The following is a 20,448-nucleotide window of genomic DNA, read 5'->3' as shown; positions in this document are numbered from 1 at the left end:
CCCTCACCCCATCCCTCACCCCAGGTTAGTTAACTTCTACTTATCTGTGAAGTTTTAGCTTACACGTTACATCACTGGGTAGGCTTTCCACTACTCCCTGATAGATTAAATCCTCCTTTTACCTAGAGCATAAGTTTCATAATCAAATGGTATAGTTACTTGTATAATTATTTTCTTAATCTCCCCCAAAGATAATAAATTTCATGAAAGCACTTTTATTTCCTAGATATCCACAAGGCCTGCTATAGTTCCTGGCACATGGTAGAAGTCCTCACCAATTTTTGCTAAATAAATGAGTAAGTTAATCTGTTCAGAAAATAAATGTGTATCCTTCTTCTACTTATGACCAGGGACCAATATATTTTCTTCTGCCTTTCATCCTTACCTGTTCAATTTCCTTTTCGTCCCAAGGAAAATGCACCAATTGACGTCTAAGTGAAAAAAAAATCTTAAATATGCTCTATCATTGAAACTAGAATGTAATCATTGGCATTTATTAAAATAAGTACATATATACCATACAAGGAAAATGAAAAACAGATTCTTTCATATAATTCTACACTATGGACCACTTACCTAAAGTCACTCAAAACATTTTTGGGACTTCTTCCAAAGAATTATTGGTAATTCTGTATAATACTCATCTTTTTTTTTTTTAATTTTTTTAAAGATTTTATTTATTTATTTGACAGAGAGAGAGAGAGATCACAAGTAGACAGAGAGGCAGGCAGAGAGAGAGGGGGAAGCAGGCTCCCCACTGCGTAGAGAGCCTGATGTGGAGCTCGATCCCAACCTGAGCCAAAGGCAGAGGCTTAACCCACTGAGCCACTCAGGCGCCCCTTTTATTTTTATTTTATTTTTTTTAAGATTTTATTTATTTATTTGACAGACAGAGATCACAAGTAGGCAGAGGGGCAGGCAGAGAGAGAAGGGGAAGCAGGCTCCCTGCGGAGCAGAGAGCCTGATATGGGGCTCGATCCCAGGACCCTGGGATCATGACCTGAGCTGAAGGCAGAAGCTTAACCCACTGAGCCACCCAGGTGCCCCCAGGCGCCCCTTTAAAAATTTTTTTTTAAAAGATATAATACTCATCTTATAGAAAGTGATCTGCAAGAAACTGTAAGACTTTTTTTTTAACTTTTTCATGAAGTACTTCAACTTATGAACCATGATAGGCCTGTATGAAAGGAGGATTTTTTTTTTTTTTTTTTTTTTTGTAAGATGTACTTATTTGAGAAATGGGGGGTGGCGGGAGCAGGGAGAAGGAGAGAGTCTTAAGCAGGCTCTGCACTAAGCACAGAGCTGGATGCAGGGCTCGATCCCATGACTCTGAGATCACGACCTGAGCCAAAACTGTTGTTCGACTTTTAACCAACTGTGCCACCCAAGTGCCTCAAAAGGATCTTTAATTGGAAAACCAAAGTACATATAAAAAAAGAACCGTTCCTTCAAAAGTCAGAATATTTAAGCTGACAGAGCTAGTTTTAGAATTAGAAATAAATCTAACAGCAACAGAAAAGAGTAGAAATTGCTTCTTAAACAAATGGTAGCTTATACATTAAGAAACACACCTCTGAGAGCATGCTTCTACATGGGTTATATTCAGGAAGCTGTTAAGATTACAGTATTAAAGTTATGGCTTAGAGAGGATTTTATCAATTTCTTTGACTTGGAGATTTACAGATTTATTAATTTTTATTTTTATTTACTGATAATGGTAGACAGAGCACCAGGAAAGGAAGATGAAGAAACAGGCCGAGCTATAGCTTAACGTAGTTTTTGTTATCTTTTTACATAAGAGAACTATCAAGTGCTAGGTTTAGTCCCATACTGCAGTTGTAGAAAGTCACCACTGAAAGGTCCAGATGCCAAGTAGCCTGATCTGGCTTCACCACAATGACAAAGACTAGAGCTGCGAAGGGTACCGGGGAACCTACCTTCTTGGGCACAACAGAGGAACTGGAATTTATGGTGCTTTCGTCATCGTGCATCATAACAGGTTCAGAGCTGTTCTCATCCATGACCTCTGGCATGCTGTTCACACTGCTGCTCTGGCTGCCTGTGCTCACAGACATGCTTGGAATGGAATGGTTGCTGCCCAGGCTGTCCATTTCCCTGATCAGGCTGGTTCCATGTTCGCTGTCCTATAAAAATGGGGCAAGGGGGTTAAAAAAGATGACTGGAGGTAAAGTGCCGATCCATTGACTGAGCTATTAAGCACACTCAATTCTGCAGTGCCAAGTTGCTTTTCTGCCAAATCTGCAAAGATAAACTTTTTATGTAGTGACTCTACTACTCCCCCACCATTTTCAGACATCTCAAATTCACTTCCCTGCCTTCCTCAGGGGCCATTCTGGACATGGGTCATAAGGCTCCAAATGCCACTATCCTAGGGCTTTCCCCCGTCATATGCAACTATTATATTACTGTATTGCTATTCGTAAGCAAAAATCGGGCCAGGTTTGTAAGAGACTTTCAGGAACATCAAGGTGCTAGAGAAAGATTGTAGGCAACTGAACGGGTAACATCTGGGGTATTTACAAATAGGGCAGCAGTCGTTTGAAACTGAAATAGAGTTCAGAGTTTTCAGAGATTTGACAAGGAATATGTTCCTTTGCAAATCATTATTTAGTAACTTCATGTCTAAGCAGGGATATTAATTCTACTGTCCTGGACAGGTAATTAAATTCTGCCTCCCTCAAGCAATTCTATCATGCTTACCTCTGTAATCTTATTAAATATATCTGTTAAATAATACTGGTATTCATCACTGCTAGTCCAAAGACTACTATTTGAGAAGTGGTAAAATAATCAGAATATGTCATTTACCCATCACAGTGGGATATCTTTTGATTTAAGATTAAATAATTTAATTAAGGCAACTTAGTTTAGAAAATCCTATTTTCCAAGAACCATACTGTATTGTATATAACTTTAATGAATTGTTACTTGCCATGGCACTCTAAGGAATCACTGGCATAGGTAATATGGGTAATTTAAAATGGTAGATAATAAATTATATTTTTAACAGATTTATTTTCCCAATTAAAAGGGATCATTTGTATATGTGCAATCAAGAGATTTATAATCCAATTCAGTTTTCTGAATTTCATTTTTATAATTATTGATAATTTTTTCTTTTATATAAAAAGGTAAAACAAAATGAATTGTTCATTTCTTTCCTCTTTTCTATCTAGTTTTAGAGGAAGAGGAGTCCTTTCTTTTGTTCAAGGCTCTATATTCCTGCTCCTATCCCATGTACTTCCTGAGATCCTACTTAACTACATCTGTCTCATCTAATTTCAATGCTTCTGGCCCAGCTTCTTCCACTTTGTCTATAAATATGAAGAGACCTGACCCATACTTACAGACCTCTCTTCATACTGCCCTTTGTCCCTTTTTCCTTCTCAGCCAAATTTATGAATCTTAAAATAACCAGCTTTCACTGTCTCTACTTTCTCACTTCCCATTTATTCGACAAACCTACAGTTATCTATTATTCATCCTAACTACTCCTGTAAAGCTACTTTTACGAAGGTCATCAAGAACACCCTGCTTGTAAAACTCAGTTAACTTTTTTTTTTTCCAGTCCTTGTCTAACTTGACCTCTCTGGGGCATCTGCTAATACTGGCTGCTCCGCCCTTGAAGTTGTAGACTGTTGAACATCTGTGATGTTTCTTAGGGTCCCTCATATGGCGTGGCCCTCTTCCCATTCTGCATTCAACTCCGGATTCATTACCATTTTAATTCTCTTGACCCCCAGCCAACTACTCTTTACCCAGACTTCTTTCTTATGTTCTGGGTTTGAATTTTCCAGCCAACTGCCAGACATTACCATTCAGGTGTCCCAACTATCATTACCCTTGCTTCGACCAATCCTTCTTAGGTTATTTGAATGAGGAGACAGAAAGTCACTTCTCCTTTGAAAGCTCCTTCTGTATACTGTCAGCAGCATATGATGCCATTAAACTCAACAGGCATCAAACTGAAATCATTCTACACCTACTATTTCTTCTTGATTCTTTTTCTCCATTCTTGGTATTGACATACGCTAGTCAACTGGGCTAAAATGTTCAGAGTCACCTTAAACTCCTCCTCACCTGTCACTGTGACTTTCAATGAGAAACACTGTATTATCAAATCTACCTCTACATGTTTCTCAAAAGTGTTCCTTTCCCCCCCATCCCCAATGACACTGTCCTTATTACCTCTTGCCTGGACTATTACATAGAATGTGACACATTCCAGTCTGTCGTAATTCATTCTAGGCTCTATATTCCTACTCCTACATATTCTGTTGCCAGGATAAACTTCTGAAGGCACAGCATCTTCCTGGGCCTAAAATGTCCTATAGCTGTCTCTCAGAAACCACCACATCATGTCCTGCACACAAACTTCACTAATCCCCCCAGCAGGCTTATTTTCTCCCCTATATGGAGCCCTGCCTGGTGACACACCTCAAAAGCATTTTTCATATTTTGTCTTATATAAGAGTTATTTTATGAATGTTTCTTTTGCAACTCTGCATGTTTCTTGAGGCCCAGAGCATCAGTTACATTTTTATCGCCAAAAGTGGTTTTCATAGTGCCCAGTCCACAACTTTCCCATGTAGTAGGCACTCCATCAGTGCCTACCAAATAAACCGAACCTACTTCTTCATCCTCCTGTGACTCATTCAAGGGTCCATTTCGTGTCTCTTGGAAAAGGATTTTTTTCATTTTTCGGTACTGTAGGTTATCTAATTCACGGACAGCATCTTTTGTCCTCTGTATGAGGTCAATTAGGACACGGAGTGGCCGGTCTCGTCGAACGAAATCATGCTGATAGAGTGGGGAGAAAAAAACAAAAACTGAAAATGAGAGAACAGATTTTGGGGGGCAAGATTTACATTGTAAAAGCAAACACATAAAATAGGCCTATTGATTTTGCAGAAATAATAAGCTGTGACTCATTTTGTATAGCCTCTCATTTTGTATAAATCTTATAAAGAGGTAATTATGCTCTTCTCTTCTTCCTCAAGCCCCATTTTGTGGACTTCACCCTAGAGTTTACTTGAGAACTCTTGGATTTACTTTAATGTATAAGTTAATAATGACTAGTAGCTTAGAGTCTTGTAACTTTTAAATCTCAAGGAATTGAATATATATAATACATAGATATATAATAAGTAGAAGAAATGCAGAGTTATAAATATTATTGTTTTATGTGTATATATAAAACAATATTGTTATTGAATTGTTATTGTTATAATCTGCCTCAATCTTCCTATCCACTCTGTTGAAATAGACTTGTATATATTTTGTTTTCTTGTGGTCATACCCAGTGTATGCTTGAAAATATGGGAGCCATTCAATTTATTTACAAGTTATAATTCTGGCAATTTCATTTTGCCTCTACAGAGCTGTACAATCAGAAATAAGGGAAAAGGGCCTTTGAAGAGTGAAAATAACTGCCCCAAAGTCCATAAACTTTTCCTCTTATAAAAGGCCTTCATTTTTTTTTTTAAGATTTTATTTATTTATTTGACAGAGATCACAAGTAGGCATAGAGAGGCAGGCAGAGAGAGAGAGAGAGAGAGAGAGGAGGAAGCAGGCTCCCTGCCAAGCAGAGAGCCCGATGCAGGGCTTGATCCTAGGACCCTATGATCATGACCTGAGCCGAAGGCAGAGGCTTTAACCCACTGAGCCACCCAGGTGCTCTGAGGCCTTCACTTTCAATATTATCAGTGATCTTTACACATATTCTGGTTTCCTAGTTTCTTAGCCTGTATCAGTTTAGAAAGAGGGAATAAGTGGGAGAATAGAGAGGATGGAGAACTATAGAGAGGATAGAGAACTATAGAACTAGAGTTACTTGTTGTAAAAAGAACTGTCCTTTGAAACTTCTTAGGCAGCATGACACTCAGTCCATGACTAACACACCTACCAACCAACCACATAAAAATGAACACATCCAGATGGCCAACAGACACATGAAAAAGTGCTCCATATCACTCAGCATCAGGGAAATACAAATCAAAACCACAATGAGATATCACCTCACATCAGTCAGAATGGCTAAAATCAACAAGTCAGGAAATGACAGATGCTGGAGAGGATGCAGAGAAAGGGGAACCCTCCTACACTGTTGGTGGGAATGCAAGCTAGTGCAATCACTCTGGAAAACAGCATGGAGGTTCCTCAAAATGTTGAAAATAGAACTGCCCTATGACCCAGCAATTGCACTACTGGGTATTTACCCTAAAGATACAAACGTAGTGATCTGAAGGGGCACATGCACCCGAATGTTTATAGCAGCAATGTCCACAATAGCCAAACTATGGAAAGAACCTAGACGTCCATCAACAGATGAAAGAAGATGTGGTATATATACACAATGGAATATTATGCAGTCATCAAAAGAAATGAAATCTTGCCATTTGCGACAACATGGATGGAACTAGAGCGTATTATGCTAAGCGAAGTAAGTCAAGCGGAGAAAGACAACTATCATATGATCTCCCTGATATGAGGAAGTGGTGATGCAACATGGGGGCTTAAGTGGGTAGGAGAAGAAGAAATGAAACAAGATGGGATTGGGAGGGAGACAAACCATAAGTGACTCTTAATCTCACAAAACAAACTGAGGGCTGCTGGGGGTAGGGGGGTTGGCAGAAGGGGGGTGGGGTTATGGACACTGGGGAGGGTATGTGCTTTGCTGAGTGCTGTGAAGTGTGTAAACCTGGCGATTCACAGACCTGTACCCCTGGGGATAAAAATATATGTTTATAAAAAATAAAAAATTAAAAAAAAATGAACAAAGGTTTGTGGGCTGTTTTGCAAAGAGGAAAATGCTTCTCATGTTGTCCTTTTATACACCAGGAGTTGATGAAACACTATTGCTTCTGAGCCATCAAGAAAAGAAATTATGTTCATTATGCTTTCTTTAAGAAGGCAGAGAAGCAGATCATGTATTTTGACAAGATTATGTGGAGAATGATCAAAAGTGGGAGGAGGAAGTTTTGTTTTTTTAAAGGAGAAGTTTGTTATGTGGAAAATTCACTTACATGAAATTATAATTTGAAGATATTGGGAAAATGGGATATGATGTGGTAGGCCTTGGATGATGGAATGGATTTCATTTCTTCCTAAGTTAGACAGCTATAAAAGAGGAGTAGGGCCACTGTGAGGACATGTACTTGTCTTGTGGTTCTTCACCCTGACTTTGCTGTCAGGGGAATTGTGGCTTTTGCTCCTGCTTTTATAAAATATCTCTTCCTCTGCAGAGTCCTTTCTGAAAATGAAACACTATTCCCGGAAGTGAGTGCAGCCTGCATATTTCCAGATGAGACCGAAAGGGAGAAAGTAAATTATTTTGCTCCTCTGGTACTTGTGATTATATAAGAGCAAACTGGTTTTCAGTGAACTTCAAGCTATAACTTAGGATCAGTGACTTTTAGAGCAGGAACAGCTCTTAGAAATTCTTTTATTTTCAAGGTGTGGAAATTCAGGCACGGAGAGATTAAGTGATTTACACAGCCAAATAGTGGAAGAGCTACCTGTAACCCACATTGCCTCATTTGGTGTTTGTTTTTGGTGGTCTACCACCACTGTTGTCTAAGACAAAGATCTGATTGTGTCACTCATTGTGACAGACACTGGTGTCCCATTTATCCCCCATTCCAACCTCTTTTCCTTGCCTTCATCTATTTTAAGTACTAGAAAGTAAAAAGGGTTGAACTCCAGCCTCTTTTGGAGTTACAGATAACAGTATGACTGAGTTTTGGTGAACAAGATACAGAGGGAGAAGTCCCTGAGGAAAGTTTTGTTTTCTAAAGTAAAAAGGCAAAGCACCTGACGAGAAGGTGTTTTCCACCCTGACCTTCCTCCTTTTTCCCTCTTGGGATAAAGACTTGAGTCCTGGAGATGCAGCAGCCATTTTGTGACCAAGAAGATAAAAGCCACATACTGAAGATAATAAAGTAGGCAGACAGAAGGAGCTTGGATCCATGGTGATATTGTTGAGCTGTTTATTGTTCTGCACTGCTTATATTAATATCTCCTTTCTCAGTGCCCCGGGTTTCTTATTGTACAAGATAATTAAATCTTTACCTGTTCAAATCTTTTAAAACTGATAAACTCAACATCGTAAACACATGCCTGCATAATGAAGTCTGGCCTTTTACAGCCAGGCTCATGGTTGTATTTCTAGGTTCAAATCTAGTCACTCCTAGTCCGCTTTCCCATCCAATGCATATAGTACATTCTAGATAGTTCTTGACTCATGCCTTTGCTTATGTTCTTTCTGCCTGCAATCCCATCTCTTCCCTATTCTCCAAAGCCCATTTTTCTCGAAACCCCTACAATGAATAGGTTCCCAGATCCTTTGAAAATAATGGTTTTATTGTTCTTGAGGTATATTTCCTTGAAACATGTAAATGATAAAGAAAATACATAAAAGTAAATCATCCCAAGTTCCACCATCCAGAAATAAATATTATTAAATAGAAGAACATCATTTCAGACATTCTCAGGACAATGGATATCTAGAAATAATTTTAATGAAAATATTACATATGCTAATTTTAAGAAAGTCTTTTAAATTAAGGTATACTTAAATGTAGCAGAATTAGATGACAAAGAGGTAAACCTTAACTTTAGTTATAATTTCTTTGCCAAGAGTTACCACATCTTAAAATATCCTCTAAAGTTAACCAAAGAGAAAAAGAAAAAAGATGACAGAGATTGGAGTTACTTTTTTTTTAAAGCTATGCCTTTCGACTTAAGGATTATTATTGACTATCTACTCTGAAAAATAGGAAAATTAGTATACTTATCTTTCTTTCCTACTCCTAGATTGTCCTAGTTACATTAGTATTTTTACATTGTCAATGTTTATAGCACTTACATTCTGATCTTTAACCATATAAATGATTTTACCTTGACTCTATATTTAAATGGATTCGAAGTGAAGGTGACATTTTAAAATGTCAGGAAGAAAATGTGAAAAAAAGATGAATTACCTAAAAATATTTGGGAACAAGATGGCCAACTGGGAGGAAAAAAGTTGACTTCTTTGTAACAAATTTTTGCATGACCTCTCTAAAGAAGCCCAGCATAAAGAACATAAAAAGAGAAATAGGGAACAAATATTTGCAAGATCTACTACAAAGTAATAAGGAAAAAAAAAACCTAATAATCAGACAAATGGGCGAAGATCACAAAGAGTTTAAAAAAGGGAAACCAATAAGCTTTCAACTTATGAAAGACACTCAACTTAACTCATAACAAGAAACACAGATTAAAACTGTAAGTTCTCCACCGATCTGAGAGCCAAGTTCAAAAAGTATTGGTCTTCATACTTTGTTAGTGGGACTATAAATTGGTGCAATGTTTTTGGAGGATGATTTTGTCAGTATGTGTTTAAATTTAAAATCTATATTCCCTGTGGTTAGCAATTTCACTTGCAGGATTTTAATCTTTAGATATCCATATACAGGTATAAAATGACACATATACAGAAACTCACTGCAGTCATTTCTAACAGCAAAAGACCGCAAACACCATAAAGAAGTTGGTTAAAACAAGTACGGTCATTCTGAAAATGTTATGGATCCACTTATAAGAATGAGGTAGCTCTACATGCAGAAACATAAAACAATAGGCCTAACATACTATTTAGGAAATCAAGCAAACAAATAATCAAGGTAGAACAGTGTTTACAGTTTGGTTCTATTGGTGCACAAATAAATCACAATATATACTTCCATATACACAGAACATCTCTAGAAAAACATGCACAAAATTGGTAACAGTGGTTGCTAACTCTAGAGAGGGTCCTAGAATAGGAAGGAGATTTACTTTACATACTGTTCTTTTGAAATTTGTACTACCTATTCAACATGAATAATGTAGTCTCTTTAATCAAGCAAAAGAAATATATAAAAATTTGGGGTGTCAATTTAAATTTGGTGTTTGACGCCAGTCCTTTTAACAGTTTCTTCAGTTCCTAATTCATTCTTTCTTCCTTCCCTCTCTCTCTCTTTTTCTTTCTTGTTTTATCACTAGATTGACTGGATTCTGCTATTGAGCAATTTTTTAAAAAGCTGTTAGAAAAAAAAAATCGACTAAATCTGTGAAGCTTGAAAATGTCAGCTGCCTGTATAGCTAAAGAGCACCTTAGCTAGGTCAAGGATCCACCCCAAAATACTTTTTTCCCCCCAGCCTATTTGTATGAATCTTTCTTTATCCCTGGAGTTCAGGAACTTCATCAGGTTATAGAAGATCAGTTCCATGGTGTCTGTCTTCAGGGCTCTGCTTAAAAATCATCTTCCTAGAAAGGCCTTCCCTAACTCCTCATCTAAAACACCAGTTCCTGGGGCACCTGGATGGCTCTGTTGGGAGAATGTGCAACTCTTGATCTCAGGATTGTGATTTTGAGCCCCACACTGTGGGTAGAGTTTAGTTAAAAAGAAAGAAAAAAAAAAGGAATGATAGGTCCTATCACTTTTCATCCCTGTCCCTGCTCTATTTTTCTGCAGAGAAAATTATTTATTATGGAGGCGCCTGGGTGGCTCTGTAGGTGAAGGGCATGATCAGGGGATGATCCTAGGGTCCTGGGATCCAGTCAATTCTGCTATTGACTGGATAGCAGAATCCAGTCAATCTAGTGATAAAACAAGAAAGAAAAAGAGAGAGAGAGGGAAGGAAGAAAGAATGAATTAGGAACTGAAGAAACTGTTAAAAGGACTGGCGTCAAACACCAAATTTAAATTGACACCCCAAATTTTTATATATTTCTTTTGCTTTATATATTTCTTTTGCTATTATCTCTGAGCAGGGAGCCTGCTTCTCCCTCTCCTTCTGTCGCCTCCCCTGCTTGTGATCTCTTGCTCTCTGTCAAATAAATAAATAAAATCTTAAAAAAAAAAAAAGAATTTACTATGAACTGATGTCATATATTTACTTGTGTGGTTAGTGCTTGGAACAGTGCTTGGCACACAATAGATCATCAGTAAATAATTGCTGAGTAAATAAATGGTAGGCTCATGTCATTTGGCCCCCCAAATCAAATTAAGACTAACTCAAGTCAAATAAAGGTCCAAACATTTATTTTCAATGAAGTTTTCTTCAGGTATATCCTTAAATATCTTCTGCTATATGTGTTTCACTTTCTTCTTTGGAAGTAACAGGCTGCTGTATATTAGATTTCCTGTCTTCCACATATGTCACCTTAATTATGATCACCTTTACAATTTTTCCTCTTGCATTTAACTTTGCTTTATTTCCTTACAACTTTCTGTCACTGGACACACCCTACGTGGGTTGGTTCATTATATCAGTTCGTTGTTTATGATTTTGTGTTTTAATTTTTCTCTTCCATTTCTTTTCTTATCTCTGCCAGCTTGTTTTTTTATACCCTTCAGGTGTCTGGGTCCTAAAACTCATCTTTGGATCTTGTATTATCTTCTTTGAGGTGCTTTTCCCCCTTAATTTTAATATAGCCCCAAATTATCTCTTTCCCTTAATGGTAGTGCTTTCTACCCCATCCCCCAATTTAAAAACTTTTTCACCTACTTCAAAGTAATAAAGATATTACTTTATCTTGGGTTATCTGGTGCTTTGTTCTGGTTGTCATTTTCCTTACAGAAATCTGGAGCTGTCACGGAGGCATGTAGAGTAGAGTTCATGTCTAGAACACATGATGGCCCTACACCAAAGGGAACTATACAGGGTCCTTTGCCTTGTTGCTTCAGCCACCATATTCCTGTGAGCTGCTATTTACAAGAAGAAAAAACTTAATTTTCCATGGAAAAACTCTCTGGCTTCAGACCTACCTCTTCAGGAATACTTAAAGCCAGAGATCAGAATAATGTTTACAAAGTCCTCAGAAAAAGAAAATGTAAACCAAGAATTTATGATCTAGACAAGGTGCTCTTCAATTATAAAGGCAGCTGACAGTCTTAAGCTTTCAAATTTAGTCAATATAATCTTTCTGAGCTTTTCTTAAAACCAACCAACAAAAAGAGTTAAAAAAAATATGTATGTATACAGAAAGAGGTTAAATAAATCTGGAGTAGTTTATGCCAAATAAAGGACATTTATATTGTATAAGTCTCCACACACTTGACTGATATTAATGGAACCTACATATGAAGTTTATAGTAAAATGTTACATGAAGAGATGCCCCAAAATGCAATGTTCAAGTCAAATGAATGGAGTTAATGTGACACTCCTGTCACCAACATGTATGATGTAATGTGATGTAAGAGTACGCTTTGTGTACTTATTGTACATCTTCACTGCTTGATGGTTTGGCAACAACCTAACTGAAAATCCCCGAGTTGGCATGTGAACCACTGGCGGACTGTCCTGGAAGCGCTGTATTGAAGTTGGTGCAGATATTAGTCATAGGAACATCACAATGATGACCAGAGCAAAGAGAAATACTTGTCATAGGCAGAAAGAGGGAGGGGGAAAAAAAGAGAAGATGGAAAATATGGAGGAAAAAACTGTCCACATGGAATATATAGCACCATCCACTGTGATAATCTTGCTATTTCTATGCCGAGCTATTATCTCTGGGTAAATGACAAGGCAGCACGTTCTAATCCAGTTTGTCATGATGAGCTGCCACAGGAATGATGTACTCTACTCCGCTACAACATGCCTTTAAATCCCCCTCCTCAAATATAAATTTGAAAAATTACCCTTAATAGCTCCGCTGACGTTGGCCTTTCCTGAGGTATTTTCTGCAAGCAGTAATCAACAAATCTCCGAAAGGAGTCTGTCCTGTATGTGCAAATACATGGAAAGAGAATAGAATCAGGGTCTGTGGAATACACTGAGTACTTAAAACACTCTCATTCAAGAGAAAGATTTACATTTTAAGAGATCTTTAATAAAATATATAAAATATTAGGAGAAGTGGACCATTTTCAAGTTTATGGTATCTAAAAATTAATTATCTGGATAACGAATGTGGAGAGTTTCAAGTTAGTCAACACATAAACACACCTTAACATATAAGCAAGGTCAAATCATAATTTATGTCAAAAAATAAAAAGTATTATATTTATATATATAATAATTTTACATATATTTTTCTTTCCAAAGATGACAACTCTGGTAAGTCTCAAGCCTATATTCTTCACGGCTGGTTGGTAACTTCTCCATCACCCACCACCTATAACCAGGTAGTAAAATTTGAAGCATAAGGGAAGGGATTTAGGAATATGGTTTCTGGATGAAAAAACTTCCTTCTCTTGGGAGGAGGAAGGAAGTTGTCCACTCTTGTTTAAAACTTCCCTTATTCTATAACTCTTGTGGCCCAAACAGCTATCAAAATGTTATAATTTTCTGTAAGGAATGATACAATTCTGAATAGACCGTGTATATTCTGTGTCAACATACTTAAATATAATATAATAAAAGATATGACAACTGGAAAAATAATGGCATCAGAGAAGGTACTTCTTCTTACCATCTCTGCCAAGAAGTGGTAAGAGCTGAGATGATCAATACAAGACTGTCAGGACTTAAGAGTTGAGATTTATTAGGAAGACAGCAAGGCATGTTCCTTGTAGAATTTCAGTTCCTACACACACATTAAGAACATAGTACAAGTGACACTGAGGGTAGAAATAAGTAAAAATGTGTGTGTGTGCATAGCCAATTCACATCTATAAAGCACCTTTGTCAGTTACTATCACATACGGTGAAGGAATGTATGATTTCTTAGAGATTTAAAATGAGAGCAGAGTCTTACCATTCATTAGACTGTAGCGTTGGGGAGTCGTTCTGGGCAATGTGGTATAAGGCACTCATTGCGTTCATGTTGAAAAGGGGGGGCTTCCGTTCCGCTGAAGGACAAGAAACACAATAAAGCAGTTCTTTAAAGAAATCAGGCAGACAGAGAAATAAGGCTCTGTAAGCAAAGCTTCGCCGCTAAAGCAATGGCTCATTACTGTCATCAAGCCAAATACTCCACTTATTTTAATCTGAGGTCAGCCCAGGATAGCCTTTCAGAAGAAGCTGCTCATCATCCTAATGTATACTGGCAAAGTCCCTAACAGACCCATTTCAGAAGATTCAAAAGAAAAATTTATTTTTCTCTCACCTATCTTCAAATGCTGGTCTTTGCTTGTGTTCCTATAATAGGTATGAACATCTTTGTGTGTATGTGTTTTAATGTAAACATATGTATTCATTGAAAAAGTCCATAAGGCACAGAAAAACAGAATGAGAAAAATTATTATAGAATGGAACATCTTCAACATGACTAACATAGCAAGGAAGATAAAATAATTCAATTCAATAAACACTGTCTGAAGTCTCATCCAGGCCAAATAAATGGTACAGGTGGTGGCAGAGGGAAAAGGGGAGGAAGTGGGGGGGGGCGGTAAATCACAATCAAGCTTGGTCCAGCCTTAAGAAAAACTCAGTGAAATTAGGTATTTCTTAATAGATTTATTCTATCTCAGCCCATCCTGATCTGTTTTTTAGAATTTCTGTAGCTCTATTTTAGTATACTGCTTATTTGGCATATACTCTCCTATTGCACTTACATAAACATAAAATCTTTTCTCTCAAAAGAAATCATTAGTTCTATGAGTAAGATCTTACAACCCTAGTACTCTTCTTATGCTTTTATTCCCCAAGCAATATATAATAAGGTGTTATTCACATATTAAGTGCTTGATTTGTTGACCAAAGGGGAAAAAAAATCAAGGCTCTAGTTCTGAGTGCAGTTAGTTTTAGATTATTTACTAATTATTGTGCCCTAGAAGAAAAATCACTATCTCATCCTACCATGCTTATCTTAATGGATTCTTTACAGAGTCCCACCTTGTAATTCATAATCTAATTCTCAGGCTGTATCAAACATCTTGGTTTTCAAGCACTTTTACAATGGTGAATTTGGCGTACTCTGTGAAGTAACACAAAAGACATTTTGACTCTCAGAAGAATGAACCTATGAAAAGCCAGGGTGAGAAAACAAAACAAAAACTGTCCAAAACTTGGAATGAACAATTCTAAGAGTAGTGAACTTTAAGTCACTGGCAGGAGACGACCATGGTTATTCATGCATGATGCTCTGGAGGGGCCTCTTACAGTCTTGTCTAAATGTTCTCTGATACTTTTAAAATGCACAGTATACCATTCTATAAATATTTATTGTTAGCCTCTCAGAAGAATACTATATACTCATGACATAGCTACCAGTATTACAGGGGCATGGACTATGGACTGTTCACAAGTGGAAATTTTTAGAGTTGTAGTGTGGACAAATGGATTTATATCTGTTTCAAATGTAGAGGAGTTCAGGTTTAGGCTCAGGTTTGTTTGTTTGTTTGTTTATTTATTTATCTTTTTCAGGAGGTACACAGTGGAGAGTTTCTAGAGCTTGGCCTTCTGACAACTCCAAGTATTTGAAGCCACATGGAAGGAGGAATTCACCATGTCACCATCGATGGTTTCCCATCATTCTTAGAACAGAGTCCTTAAACACATAGCCTATCGGCCTTTATTAACATGACCCTGGAGACCTCTGTTATTTCATTCTGAGAAGCAATGCTTCCCCACTCTTCTCAAGTCATCTTTTGCTTCACTGAGAGAAGCAACTTCAGAGCCTTTCACATGTAACTGCTTCCATTGTCTGGACTCCCCTTCCACATTTATTCCCTAAGCTTTATCTGGTTAATTTTTGCCAACCTTTCAGGTTTCATCTTAAATATAATTGCATTTTTACATTCATTTCATAAATACTTATTTAATGTTTATTATATGCTTACAAGCACTTCCTTAGGGAAGCCTTCTCTGACTTCTCAGACTAGGTCCTATTAGATTTTGTCACTGCAAATTATGTTTTTCCTTTCTACTACCTATACATATGGTGATTCCCTTAGTTAATTATTTGTGTAATTCTTTACATAATGGGTGTCCTCTTTGCTAAACTTCATGAGGGCAAGGACAATGCCTATTTTGTTCATCTTTGCATTCCCACTGCTGAGCATAGCGCCTGGTATATATGTTTGGTGGTCCCAAAATAACAATAAAATAAATAAAGGCAAGGCAGACTAAGGCAGAGAAGAAACTCTGTCAACAAACCATCTAGTGCAGCAAGAAGTCACAAAAATGACTGAGGAGTGACTAAGTCTTAGGGCTCTCATCAGATTCTATGTGATGGCTTCATTTCCTTCCAGAAGGAGAGGAACCCTCTCACTTATAGGCAAAAGGTATAAAACTCAAGCTGCTCAGAAGAACACTGAATTGTACTAGAGAAACAGTCAGGAAGGGGGACTAAAGAAAAAAAGAGAATAGAAATTTGGAAAAAGGATGAAGGAACAAAAAGCAACAGCAAGACCCCATTCAGTAGTGAAAAGAAGGGCAGTAGCTTGGATTTGAAGCAGGAATGGTGAGGCTCAAAGGAGCAAACCCGGCTGTGAAGACGACAACCAGCCACAGGACGGTAGAAGAGCTGCAGTAGAGAAGCACGTGACTGAAGGTGTTCTAAACGGCACAGGGCTCTATGGTCTGAGGAGCATTGGCTAAATACTAGTTTCAGATGGCCTCAGCCACATAAGTCCTCTGAACTATGGTGGCGGCACTCCTTGCTAAGCCAGCATACCATAGAGCGAGGACTGGGAAACTATGGTCTGCGGCCAAATTCACCTAGAAGTCTGTTTTTGTAAGGTTTTATTGAATTACAGCGATGTTTATTTATTAACACTATCTATGGCAGTTTTCATGCTATAACAGCAGAACTGAGTAGTTATGACAGGGGATATATGGCCTGCAAAGCCCAAAACACTTATTATCTGGTCCTTCACAGAAAGTTTGTCAACCCTTACTGTAGAATACAGTGGTCTGCATACAGTCTTCCACAGGAGCAGCAAAAATAGGAACTAGGAGTTCTTTTGAGGCCACCTTGCAATACGTAATTCAGATTTTCTCAAAAGAAATGAAAAGGGTGGGAGCATAAAAAACTGAATTAACTAAAAGGAAAAAAATAATGATTTCTATTTAAAGACAATGACCAAGTTTTTGTGGCAAACAATTTCTTATGAACGAATGCGGTTGAAAACCATAATTGGTAACAGTAATCAGTACCATGTACTGAATTCCTACTGCAGGTCAGGCACTCAACCATGTGCTACCTGTCATTCAGGATTCTGAGACTAGCTCAGCAAGGAGAGTCCTATTATTCTAAGCATTACTTCCCAGCTAAAGAAACTGAGATTCAGTTAGCCTAAATAATGAAACTAAGTCACATGGTAAGTGGCTAAATCAGGATTTCAACCCATCTTGTAAGAATCCAAGAAATGGGTTCTTTTCACTAGGTCTCAGTGCCTTTTCAACAATTCTGTGCATTTTATGATAGACTGTACTGCTATTTTGGAAAAAAGAGCCGAGGGGGCGGTGACTGGCTGGCTTGGTCAGTAGAGCGTGTGACTCTTGATCTTGGGGAGGTGAGTTCAAGCCCCAAGTTGGGTGTGGAGATTACTAAAAAAATAAATAAGCTTAAATCGATAAATAAACTTTAAAAAAACCATCAGCAGCTTTAAGAAGAGTAAATATGCCTGCCTGTCCCCAACAACCATCACACATTCATTTATTATCAACAATGAGTGGCTAATGTGGGATAGAAAACCCTAGGCAAAAAAACCTACATGACAACATTTATGTTTTTATGTGTTTGTGTTATTTTTTCCCACTGGAGAGTTTATTTCTGAGCACAATAAATTCCCTGACAATGCTAATGGACCATTTGCCATCTTCTATCATGACCTTTGCAGGTGAACCAAGTGTCTTTAGGTTAAACAAATGAATACCATATTAACTTCTCTTGAAATAATCTTGAAAAGTAAAATATTTGCTGACTGGACAATTTCAGTGTCCAAAGATTTCAGAGGGTTGATGCATATAACTAGTTCTTTCAGTGGAAAATTAATTTAGCAAAAGATAATTTGTGGAACAGGCTTTACCACTTAGGAACTATAGAGCTTGATCCAGGAAAGAACGATAGTGCCAGTAACATTATCATCTTCTTCCTCTCGATGTTACCTTAGCAATTTAAATTACAGATTAGGGAGCCTTTAAAAAAATACACAGTATTGTAGAAGAAATGTCGTAAGGAAAGGGGACAACACTATCCACAACTTTCAAGGTAATTTCAACATTAAAAGCAGAATTTAAATTATATCAAATATACAGAAAACTTATAGAAATCATTGCTTAGGGTTTTATAGGCAGCCAGTTACTCTTTTTTCATGTGAAAAACTGCCCTTCTTTAATACGTTCATTTATAAGACTAATGCTACAGAGATAGAGATAAAGAGAAAAGCTGTCAAAAAGATACTTGTATGGTCTGTTGCATTAGCAATACAATGCATTTTGAATAATTCTTGATAAGTTAAATGTCTTTGGTAACAATTTTACTTAATGAATATTAACTGAGCATGTACTTCCAACTTTCTATGAATCTAAGATGCCACTGACTATAAAATGTACTACTATTAAGATGTACCACTATTTTATGTGTAACTTGGAGAAAATGCTGCCAATTATAATTACAATTATAAAATGCTGTTGCATTATTCAACCTCCCCGTTGAAAGAGATGTTAAAATGTAAATTAAAATTTTGGATGAAATATGGTACATATCAGGACTATGTTGTTAATGTTTGTTTATTGAGTACATTTATTGAGTATACTATGTGGGGATTATAATAATAAGAACTTTAAATCTATATTTTCATGTAATCCAGACAATCCAGTAAGGTAGGGTAGAGGTTCTTCTTCTCTCTCTCTTTTTTAAAGATTTCACTTACTTACCTGCGATAAAACAGAGATAGCGAGAGTGAGAGAGAGAGAGAAAAAGAGAGAGAGCACAAGCACAAGCCAGGGGTGGGGGTGGGGGCATGGACAGAGGGAGAGGGAGAAGCAGGCCCCCAGCTGAGCAGGGAGCTGGATGAATCCCAGGACCCTGGGATCATGACCTGAGCCAAAGGCAGAGGCTTAACTGACTGAGCCACCCAGACACCCCTAGGGTAGGGGTTCTTATTATGTAAATTTCACAGAGGGTTCAAATAATTTGATGGAAGTCATACAACTAAGAAATGGCAGAGCTAGAATTAGAACTTAAGTCTGTCTGACCACACAGTCTATGTTTGTAAGCATAATTCAATAGTATCATCTGTCAATTTGCAGGAATAGCCATTGTGGAGGGTAAAGCAATTCAGGAGATGGATACTTTGTTTTTTAATTCAGTAAATCATTGAAGGCAATCCAAGGCTGATACAGAGACTGTATTTTCATATACACTTTAATTCATTTTTATAAAAAATAAAATCAGAAATTAAGCATATACCAGAGCCTCTCTCAAGAGAGGAAGTTCTAAAAGTATTTCCTGGGATAAGTACCTCTTTCACCCAGTGTGAAACGCTGTTTGAAACTTCAGTGATTACTACATCTATACAGTACAAAAAGTGATGTGATGTGATATTGAATCATCATAAAAAGGTACTTGTCTGCTCTATTTAAGAAGGTTGGAAAGGGCAGAATCCACATTAGAAAGATTATGGTAAGAAAAAACTTGTTAAAACAATGGGTGGACACTGATGAGCTGTAAAGTTCAACTTAGGTAGTAAATCCTCTTAAATTTTTATAACAGATGAGTTGCTGCTATGGCATCAGTTTATAATTTTGGTTCATTTTAGAATATAAATGACAAAAATAGGAATAATCCTATATACAAATGCAATTAGCTGTAACTGATCCTTTGTTCTGTGCTAGGCATATGTTAAACACTTTACATATGTTATCTTATTGAAGTGACAATATTCAGAGTATATGTATTGTTATTTTTACTTAGGTGAGAAAACTAAGGCTCAAGGAAGTTGAGAAAGTTGTCCAGACTCACATTCAGGATGAACATGTTATACAACTTCAAAAGGTATCACTCACATGCTAGACTACATGGGTGCCCTGCTGGTATAAGTGCAGCCATTTGGGGTGCATAAACAAATGCCAGCTAATGTTGGTAAAGCCAAAATTCAAATCCAGGGTGTCTAATTTTAAAATTTATTCCAAATTGCTAACTCTATGCTAGGCAGAGGGCAGGTTTTTTGTTTTTACTGCAGGAATGTACATTTATTTATTTGTTTTAAAAGTCTTTTTTTTTTTTTTTCCTTCAAACGTAAGTTAAATTCTTCAGGGTGCCTGGGTGGCTCAGTTGGTTAAGCATCTGACTCTTGGTTTCAGCTGGGGTCACGATCTCAGGGTTGTGGGATCGAGCCCCAAATGGGCTCCATGCTGGGTGCGGTGTCTGTTGGAAATCCTCTGTCTCTCCCTTCCCCCCCCAAAGTAAATAAATAAAATTTTTTAAAAAATTAAAATTCTTAAATATTTCATACATAAAAATTTGTAGATGATGATACTTTTCATTTAATCAGTATTTTATCTTT

The 20,448-nt window shown here is 37.2% G+C and overlaps 1 protein-coding gene across 1 annotated transcript in view; it reads right to left on the bottom strand.

Annotated features, from left to right (window-relative positions):
* Positions 1-20,448, bottom strand: part of TAOK3 (TAO kinase 3) — a 191,462-nt gene that overhangs the window by 42,543 nt on the left and 128,471 nt on the right. The window contains exons 10-13 of the mRNA XM_044244178.1: positions 13,749-13,842; positions 12,691-12,772; positions 4,654-4,821; positions 1,938-2,144 (exon numbers count right to left, since the gene is read on the bottom strand). Coding sequence (XP_044100113.1) covers positions 1,938-2,144; positions 4,654-4,821; positions 12,691-12,772; positions 13,749-13,842 — 551 coding nt within the window. The remainder of the gene's footprint in view (positions 1-1,937; positions 2,145-4,653; positions 4,822-12,690; positions 12,773-13,748; positions 13,843-20,448) is intronic.

This window comes from Neovison vison, chromosome 3 (assembly GCF_020171115.1).
Source record: "Neovison vison isolate M4711 chromosome 3, ASM_NN_V1, whole genome shotgun sequence".
Classification (NCBI taxonomy): Eukaryota; Metazoa; Chordata; class Mammalia; order Carnivora; family Mustelidae; genus Neogale; species Neogale vison.
Note: the sequence above shows the minus strand (reverse complement) of the source record. Positions and strands in the feature narration are given on the sequence as shown.